General features: G+C 40.8%; 1 protein-coding gene across 1 annotated transcript; it reads left to right on the forward strand.

The window, feature by feature from the left end:
- Positions 1-2,136: 2,136 nt before the first annotated feature.
- Positions 2,137-7,002, forward strand: LOC146571632 (uncharacterized). Its single transcript, XM_085280901.1, has 4 exons — positions 2,137-2,358; positions 2,452-2,507; positions 3,675-6,035; positions 6,110-7,002. The coding sequence occupies exons 1-3, from the start codon at positions 2,333-2,335 to the stop codon at positions 5,780-5,782; spliced, it is 2,190 nt and encodes a 729-aa protein (XP_085137027.1). The 5' UTR covers positions 2,137-2,332; the 3' UTR covers positions 5,783-6,035; positions 6,110-7,002.
- The last annotated feature ends 3,053 nt before the right edge of the window (positions 7,003-10,055 follow it).

Raw genomic sequence — 10,055 nt, forward strand, 5'->3', positions numbered from 1 at the left:
GATTGGCCTAGAACTGGCAAGAGCTTGAGCAGCCCCACACTTGTGTACGGGTAAAAATGGAGGTTTTCGTTTAAAAAATTTCTGTCCACATGTAAACGCTAAAAATGAAATGTTGGCAAATCAGAAGCCTGGGACGGAAAGACTAAAGTACTTCCAAAAAGGTTTTGTTTTCTTGGAAAGGCAGACAAATTTGTTACTTTTCAAATGCCTTCAGCATTTCAAATGTTAAAAGTATTTTGGTTGGTGTAGACTTGCAACTAGGAATGAACAATATAAAGTAAATTTATTCAAAACCACGTTAGGATTGTGGAAGCAGCTGTGTTGACTGTAGAGGCCACGTCCGAAGTTCCCTCTGATGTCTCTGTCTTTCTAAACGGACGGACAGTAACTGTGTAAGAACTGCAGATAGTCAGATTAACAGCAACAGTATTTTGTCTCTATCTGCCATTGTAGAAATTCATCTCATGTAAACAATAACATGGCGCACAGCGTCGCGTCGAACAAAGCGCACACCTGTGACGTTCCGTGGCTAAATATCAGTTTTCCTCATCCACACGTAAATGCAAAAACTGAGTATTTGAGATTCTCCACCCTGGCAGGAGTTTTTAAAAATCTGTTTTCAGTTTTACGTGTGGACGAAAGGTGCAAATGCACAGAAAAATCTGCGTTTTCAAAAATACCCGTGTACATGTGGCCCTAGCCTTACTTCAAGTCATCCCTTGGATATGGACAAATATGATAATTTTTCATAGCTAGATGTACCGCCACTAGATGCCATGAGAGATGCCACATTTTCAGCAAACAGCTCTTTGGGAGTTTCATTATTGGTGAAAAATAAAGTTTTATGGCTGTCGTTGGAGTTTCTTTTATTTTTAAAGTTGTCTGTTGTGTAGATAAACACTGGCTCATGTGTGTTAGATGCCTGTTTTATGCTTGACTGATTTGTAGGTCAGTTTTACATTCCTGCAGCTGTGTCCATGGTGGGGGTTTGTTGGTTTTTCACACCAACCACACAAAGAAAATCATCAGATCGGGTGAAGTTGCTTTTTTAAAAAATAAATAAATAAATAAAACATTTTCTGTTATCACATTTTGGTGAGTCTGTGTGAACTTGAGCTCACTGGGTTAAATCCCAGTGCATCTTATTCTTTAGCCAGAGTGGATCGTCTGCCGCCTCCTCCTATCCCAGCATCCTTCTCTTTCACTCCACCCTCTGCTTGTCCTCCTTAATTACATCCATGAATCGTCTTTGAGGTCTTCCTCTTTATTGCCTGGCAGCTCTATTTTTGACATCCTTTGTCAGTGTATCCACTCTCCCTCCTCTGTACAAAAAAGAGGAAAAACAGTCTACTCTAGAGTTTGAATCGGATATTAAAATTTTATTCATCTTTCATCAACCTTTTGAACATAGCTTGAAAGCTTTTAGAGCTGTATTCAAACATGTCAAGCTGATTAACGCACACTGTAAATGTGTTCTGTCCCTTTACCATTTTCTGTTCAGTGTTCATTTATTTCTCTCATGATTTTCTCAGTAACGTCAAAATAAAAGCACCCAAGTTCACTGTGTGTATGTTGGAGCCTTTACATGTTTATTTCCTGGCTTGGCCACAGATGACAGACCGACTCATCTTCCTTCAGCTGTTCATGAATTTCCACAGCCAAATCTGGTTGTGGTGATACTTTCAGGTTCTTGTAGTGTGTCGTTGAATTAGCTTCAGTTTGTGGTTGAAGGCTAAACAGCACATTCAGTCATGTAGTGTTGCCTCACCCCAAGAACAATTCAGCTATTTAATCTTAAAGTATCTCAAGTCTTTTTTTTTTGTTTGCTTTCTTAACATAAAAAACATATATTTCATACCTCTGATAAATTTGCCTTTAATGTAGCCAATTTATTTTATGTTGGTGCTTGAGCTCAATGCAAGACTTTTATTATTAGTCTTTTATTTCATGTCAAAATGTGTATAAGCGCATAAAACTGTAAAAGGAAAACAATACAGCGCTGTACTGTAGAAGTTAAAATCAAATGTGTTCTTGTTGTCCACATCCCCTCTGGGGCATAGATTCAATCATTCTAACGTCTCAGCCAGGCCAATCACATCAAGTGTTTGCACCTGTGTGAGGCAGAGTTTGCTTCAGCCCAACTTTTCATTAGGAAGATGGAAAAGACACACACAGACAGCCGCGTGGCTTGGATGCTCGACTTTGAGTCTCGTGGGTGTTTGGTTGGAGGAGCTGGAAGTTGGGCTTTCTGGATCCACGGCTGACAGGGCAGCTGTGCTGCACAGTCCAGCTCAGCGCTCGCAGCTGTGAGGACACAGCGACTGCAGCAGTCATGGCTGCTGGCTTCCTAATTACAAGGTAACACATTAAATATGAAACCAAATGGGTTTTATTAGGTCCATTTTATTTACTTGAGTCTACCTTGACTGTGTATTTGTAACTGTTTAACAGATTATTGCTGGTCTGTTTGTTGAGTGAGGTGAACTACTCCTCAGCTTTTCCAAGAGGTAAGCCTGACTCACCTCCTGCTGTTTGGAAATGGGGCTAAAACTCTTCTTGTTAAAATACCTGTGTTGCTATAACGTCCTGCAAGTCTAACCCTGTTAAGAATTGAGCCATTAGCAACAATTTACCAGCTCCCCTAATTAAAGTAAGACCAAACACTAGGCCTACGATCTGATACACAGCACTGACAAGTCAGGGTGGTGCTTTAAGCAAACTGTGCATTTGCTTTTGTTTGTATCTTGATGTAGTTTTCTGATTAGGAACAGGTTAAGTTAGCCTTTCAAATTAAAACTGTCTGGGTCCATGGCGTGGCGGATGGCTGCCATTCCTCCTCCACCTTCATGGATTCAGACAGAAAGTTGGAGGTTGAGTAATTTAAATTAACAACTTTCCTGATGTAACCGCATTTCTGTGTGGCAGAATAAAGCAATATGTCGGTAATTAAGTCAGTGACTGACAGGAAAAAGAGGGAACTAATACAAAAATCCACATGTAACTGTTTTACTCTTTCCTATATTGCAATATTGTTTTGCTATACAGCAAATGGAGAATCTATAAAGGGGACTTGAGGTGGCACTCTTCTTCAGTCCTGAAATGTAATTTTTACAATCTGAATCTAATAAATGATTAAATATTGTCAGTTAAATACCAGTGTAAGTAAAAAAAATTAATTAATTAAAAGTAAGCTTTATTCACAGTCCTGTTTCAAGACCATGTACATTGAAACAGGACTGTGTAGAGTATATCTGCAGTATTTTAATGTTATGGAGTTACAGGGTCTAAATGCTCCACACTATTAAATATGAGTTGTCCTGTGCTTCATGTTACGCTGCTTAAAATGTCGCACAGGGAACTAAACAAGAACCTTGTTTAAGCCAACTGTCAGGCCGGTTTATTCTTTATGGCACATCTCTGCTTTGTTCTTGTTCCTCCCAGAGAAACCTCATTTGAAAAAACGGTAATGTAGCTCTGTACATTAGCAAACTGTTTCTGTGCTGCTAATCACCAATTATGAAGCTAAATAGATCAAATGAATTATGCTCTCATGATAGATTCCTGCAGAAATATGTTGTTGAGGTTCTAGAGGTGTTGGTTTGGAAAATATAGTCTAAATGTCCAAATTTTACAATGTAATTTGTAACTTAACCTTCACCTGTTTTCTTTCATAGCCAGACGTTTTGTGCAACCGGGAGTGTGGCAAAGTGAAGGAGAGGAAGAAGCCTACAACTATGAGAACTGTCATCCTTTCTACTACATCAGTGCCCAGGACAAAACATTGGAAAAGCAGGGACGTTTAATGATGGCCCCTTTCCATATCTGTAAACAAAACCATCCCATAGTGTACCAAAAAGCCTCAAACCTCAAGCCTGCAAACCCCTTGCAGCCACGATCTAATGTTGCCACCAAATGGCCAAAGGAGACTGTTCTACCCCAGCCTCCACCACAGAAGAAATATCTGTCACCCAAACCCAAAAGCTATGAATTCAATCTGAAGATTCCCTTTCTTGATTTCCTGATAAGAAATGATGGAAAGAATTCTTCTAATAAAAAACATGATGGTGGAAATGATGCGCCTGCTGTCGCCAAACCAGGTTTTCAGGTCGGCTCATCTGTTTCCTCTTCATCTGTCTCTCAGTCTCTCAACACCCCAACCAATAGCCATTTTGTCCACTTGGCAAGTCAACACAAACCAGAGACTCCTGATGTTTTAAACCCAGAAAAACCCATTTCAGCCACGACTGAATCAAGGCAACCCTCCTTAAACTCTGCTAGTATGGGCCAGACGGAAACACAGGAGCAGCCATTTCCCATGAAACCACAATCAAGTTCAACTTTATTTGGATCAGGAAGACCTTTCGTAAGTTTTGCAACACCCCAGCAAGAGACTCGTGAGCCAGTTCATATTAAGCCAAGTTCATCTCTGGCTGAGTCAACAAGGCCTCTCTTAAGCTTTGGAACAACACAGCAGCAGACTTATAAGCCAGTTCGTGTTAAACCTCCAAGTTCAACCATGACTGAATTAGAACAGCCTTTCCTAAACCTTGGAACAACGCAACACGACGGTTATAAGCCATATCCTATTAAACCACAATCAAACTCTGCCATGATTGGATTAAGGCAGCCCTTCTTAAACTCTGCTGGTACAGAAGCACAGGAGAAACCTTATGAGCCATATCCCATCAAACTACAGTCAAGCTTGACCCTGATTGAACCAGCGAGGCCTTTACGTTTTACATCACCACAGCATCACATTCATGAGCCAGTTCGTGCTAAACCACCAAGTTCAAATCAGGTTGGAGCAGAACGGCCTTTTGTGAACTTTGGAACAACACAACACCAGAGTTATGGGCCATATCTAGTTAAACCGCAATCGAAGTCTGCCATAATTGGATTAAGGCAACCCTTCTTAAACTCTGCTGGTGCAGATGCACAGGAGAAGCTTTATAAGCCATATCCCATCAAACTACAGTCCAGTTCAACCCTGGTGGAACCAGTGAGGCCTTTACGTTTTGCATCACCCCAGCAAAACATTCATGAGCCAGTTGGTGTTGAACCACAAAGTTCAAAGCATATTGGAACAGAACGGCCTCTTGTGAACTTTGGAACAACACAGACTCGTGAGCAACATCCCATTAAACCACAATCGAATTCAAACCTCATTGCATCAGCAAGGCCTTTCCTAAGTTTTGCAGCACCACAGCAAGAGACCTATGAGCCATTTCACATTAAACCACAAAGTTCAACCCCAGCTGTATCAGAGCGACCTTACTTTGGAACAACACAACAGCAAACTTATGAGCCATATCCAATTAAACCACAATCTAGTTCAACCATGGCTGCATCTGCAAAGCCTTTCCTGAACTTCGAAGCACCACAGCAGCAAACTTATGAGCCATTTCATATTAAACCACAATCAAGCTCAGATCGGTTAACCTCAGACTGGCCTGCCTTAAACTATGCTGCTATTGGACACTCACAAGCACAACAGGCTTATGAGCCATTTTACTTTAAGTCGCGGTCAACTTCAACCCACTTTGGATCAGAACGGCCTGCCTTTAACTCTGCAGCTGCACGTCAGAATTATGAGCCGGTTCATGCCAAAATGCAATCTTATGACAGTTGGCCATATTTTCAGGACAGGTCAACGATGTCTTCAAGCCAAATGAGAGTCCAAAGACAGGACTCTGCCAGAAACAAACTCAACAGGAAATGCGACTACCCAAAACTTTTTGATGTGGCTGGAAGTGATGGTCATAACAAACTTGCTTATGTTTAACAAGTTCAGGCTCAAGGTTTTAAATCTGCAATTGTCAAAAACTATCAGAGTTCACAGTTCATCCCTTTGCTTCCAAGACTTCTTTTTTCATATCCAGCCACCAGCCCTTCTGATTTCATCTCCAGTGACAACCAGGATACAAACCCAAACAATCTGGAACCATTTTCATCCTCACCTCTGTTCATCCTACCTAACAACACTTTGATAACAGCCTTGTCAGTTCAATTGGAAGCAAAAAGTACCTGAGGTTTAGGTGAGTCATTACATTCTTGTGATTTGAATACATCTGTGAAAACTGGTATAATGTCTGAATCTCTTGTCTTACAGTTGTGCACTTGAACTGAAGAGATGTTAATCTACTGTCTACTCATGTGAAAGTGCCCATGCTCCATCCTGTTTAAGTCTTTTGATTGGCTGCTCTCAAGACGAAACAGTGACAGTCATGTCTGTGCACTATAAACTGAAAGCAGGTGACAGCAAAGGCTAGAAATATCTAGCTACTTCAACCTGTTAAGCTGACCGAAGTCTTTTTGTTTTTGTTTAATCCATACAAAAAACATGAAGTATAGATTTAGCTCTTGCAGAGCGCAGCTTTCCATGTTTGTGTGGCCGGGTGCACTGATTTTTAGTCTAATCTTGTGCCCTGCAGCTTCACAGCAAAAAGCCTCCAGGATGTCATGGTATTTCACAGAGCTGCAGCCGAGCACAGTGACCTGTAGTTTCTTCAAACTGTATAAATGCAGAGGTGCAAAGAGGCTGTTTTCATGTTTTTGTTGGAGGTTTGAGATTAAAACACTGACAAGTTGTTGCACTTGTTGCATTGGCACTGCATCACTACTAGGACATTAATCTAAGATAAGGTGAAGGAGGCACATCTGGAAACCTCAGGGTTTCCATGGTTGAAGTCAGTCTACAGGCCACAGAGAAGCAGTCTGGCTGGCCAAGAGTTTACCACCATAAAGCATTTTCAGTTAAAGGTAGAGGAATGTCTTGTGTTGTTTCTTGCTTTTTTGTGTTTTAGTTCCTGCATTAGCTCAAACTTTAATTACCAACAGATCCAACAGAGTTGTAAATGGTGTGATTGGGAACATAGTCAGTTACGTGATTGTTACATGGTTTATAACCCTTAGGTCACCATCTTGTAGTCTGACCTGTGGGTTAACCACTTGTGGAAGAGTGGCACTGATGGAAAATAAACGATGTTCACTATCTATAGAAAACTAGTCACTCATCCTTTTTGGTCTCTAGAATTGTATTGAGTGTAAAGCAATCCAATAACATTTCATGGTTATATACTGGCCAACTCTGAAACATTTCTTGCTTTTAGTTTTTCTAAAAGTCACTGAATGGTGGATCTTACCCTTTGTATGAAAAGAAAAAAATTAGTCTCCAAATCTAAGCTCTTCGAGGCTTCCCCCCCCCCCTCCCCCAACAATACATCCCTAAACCTTCTTTTTTGTTTTCCCCTAATGCAAAACTGGTTTATGAAGTTATCTGCTCACCACTGGCATTTTTTAATTGTTAGCATAAATAATGAGTCTGTCTAGATTCCCGTTATTCCACCACTGGTGAGTCTGGTGGGGCCCTGAGCGGCCCTTCTACCCGTGTTATTATCTAAGAAATATTCAAACACCAGTGTGTTTTAAACAGTGTAAAGACAAATTGATCACTCTGCTCAGTCATGTCTCGGTCAGAGTTGGACACACTAGACTGCTCTGCTAGCTAAATTAACAAATATAAAATGTTAAAGCAAAAGAGAGAAATATTGTGGTACTGGCTGAAGTTGTTATTCAAATGTCTCCTCTGTAGATGAGGCTAGCCAAGCAGCATTTAGTTATATTTAACCTTTATTTGCTTTACTCACCACGGTCTTGTTTTTTCACACTCCCAGAAAAGTAACTCTCCACTTTCATGGAGTGGCTTTTGTTGTCTTTAGCTTTGTCTAAAGAGAATCATGTGTGATACTTGTAGTGGGAATCTGGTGGCGCCTCCGTGGGAGCTCAGGTTTTTCCTACTGCCACTGCAAACCTTGCACACTGCCTCCATTACTCTCATAGTTTACTTTTCCCTTCTAATTGCAAGTTGGTAACTTTGCGTTTTTGAAACCTAATCTGCTCGTACCCAGTATTTTTATCACAGCGGGGTATAGTGTTGAGGTACCCGTTTAGTTTTTATTAGCTCCAGTGAAAACAGTTCAGAGTCTTTGTCAAATCTCAAGACTCTTCACAAATGTGTCGTCTATTGTATTCAACGATGAGAACTCACTGGAGTAGTTGAAGGAGCAAGTACATCGAGAGGGAGAGGAGGAAGAGGACTCCAACGTAGCTCTTGAAGTGAGGTTACTGCTGCTTAGTGTGCTGGAAAATCACCACCCATTCACACACATTTTAATTGCCCTTTTAAAATTGGCTGACTGTAGATTATTAAAGGTCTTTACTTTTTCACTGGGTTCAAGAGTTGAGGACATGAATATCATATTTACATCCATATCACCAAACCATATAAATTTTCCATTGAAAATAACTAGTCTGAGTACTTGTACAGTTTGCCAGTGTAACGAACACATCTGGCACGAATGAGAGGAAGCCGGTGTAACATTGAAGCTGCAAGGAGCAGGGGGGGAGGACTTTAAATACCTGGAGTCAAACGTCCAAAACAACAGACGGAGCAGAGAGAAGAGGATAGAGCAGGCAGGGCGACATGGGTGAAGACGAGTGTCAGGGGTGTTTTGTGATGGACTCAGAGCAGTGAGAGTAAAAGGAAAGGTTTTTAAACTGAGAGCGGCTCTGAGAAGTTAAGATGTTCATTGGGAATGAACAGAATTAGAAATGAGTCCTCGGAGGGAAGCTCTGAGTCCGAGAGGTCAGAAATGGTTTGCACACGTGCAGCCGAGGGAGAGTGAATATACCAGATAAATGCTTCCAGACGTAGTGAAGGAGGACATGCATGTTGACGTTACAGAGGAGGATGCTGGGATAGGATGAGACTGAGGAAGATGATCCACTGTGCCCCCCCCCCCCCCCCCCCCCCAAAAAAAAGAGGGGAAAAAAACGAGCAGATAAGGAAAACGTTTGTTGCTGCAGTATCGCGTTTGAAATTCATTACAGTTGTGGGTTTTCCTCAGTGGAATCAATGTAACTATTTCCTGATGAGATCATCATTACAGGAAGCGATGGTTTTGTTCCCTCAGTAAGGAATCAAATGATAAAACATAACAATGATCAACTACATCGAAATGTCAATGAGGGCAGAACAAAAAGCAGAGTCATGTTTATCTGTCCAGTTTACCTTGGTGCAGTCTATGCCGGGGTGTCAAACATAAGTCCTGGGCCCACAGTTACCCTGGCAAAAGCTCAAATATGGCCATAGTTTTGTAGTTTTTCCTATTGAGATAGATGCTTACTTCACCACTGACACAACACCTAATAACAGAGTTAGACAAAGTTGCTTTTCCTACTGTCGATCACATAAATGTAATAATTTTTGTTTTTCATTTTTGTTTGGAAATTAAAAGACTTTTTGGGAATTAATGAAAACTTCAAATTCTGTAATTAAAAATGGCTCTTACCATGAAAAAGCATAGAAAGTGTTTGTCTGACTGGGTGAATGAGGCAAGTTGTGTAAAGCACTCTGGGTGCTCGCAGTGGGAAAAACTCTATATAAGAACCAGTTACAAGAACAGGCTGGACAATGAACTAGCAGAACTTTTATTTTACATATTTAATTTTACTCGGTTGTCTCACAGTGTAAAATGAGTTTGGTTATACCTGATCTATGGGAAGCATGGCAGAGCTTAAAATGCAAAATCCAATAGCACTGTTGTAAATGACAAAATGAAGGTTAATTAAGTAGACGGTACAGATTTAAACAACATGTGGGGCTTAGTTACATTTTACCTGAACACTGAAGGACACTGCAGTTATCTCAGATTTATATAAGAGAAAACGGATAAACCCAGAGCTTTAAAACCTGCTGGGTGTCTCTGTTTGTTTTTCTGCTTCAAGGTCAGTTCTTTAAACTGCAGAGCTGCAGCTGCCGAACACACAGCCCAGCTTAATTATTTAACTGTTTTAAAAAGGAAGAAGTAATTCAGAGTAATGAGCCTCCACCTTTAAGTGGAAATGGGTCTTTTCTTTGTTATCAAGGTGTCGTAACAGCACTGTTCAGCTGCAGGCAAAAACTAAGAAGTTTAATTCTGGAAAAATAACCAGGTGACATCACAGTGATGTCACCAAAGTTACTCTTACAGCCCAAAACTTACAAACAGTAAGAT

This window comes from Mchenga conophoros, linkage group LG7 (assembly GCF_057382185.1).
Source record: "Mchenga conophoros isolate Kocher_MC1m ecotype Shallow Benthic linkage group LG7, M_conophoros_male_GT1.1, whole genome shotgun sequence".
Taxonomy (NCBI): domain Eukaryota; kingdom Metazoa; phylum Chordata; class Actinopteri; order Cichliformes; family Cichlidae; genus Mchenga; species Mchenga conophoros.

What these genes read in the sequence shown, in the direction of transcription:
- LOC146571632 (XM_085280901.1), top strand. Translation starts at nt 2,333, where the DNA reads ATGGCTGCTGGCTTCCTAATTACAAG. An exon ending in GCTGGCTTCCTAATTACAAG is followed by an intron (nt 2,359 to 2,451) that starts GTAACACATTAA and finishes ACTGTTTAACAG; the next exon opens with ATTATTGCTGGTCTGTTTGT. An exon ending in CTCCTCAGCTTTTCCAAGAG is followed by an intron (nt 2,508 to 3,674) that starts GTAAGCCTGACT and finishes TTTCTTTCATAG; the next exon opens with CCAGACGTTTTGTGCAACCG.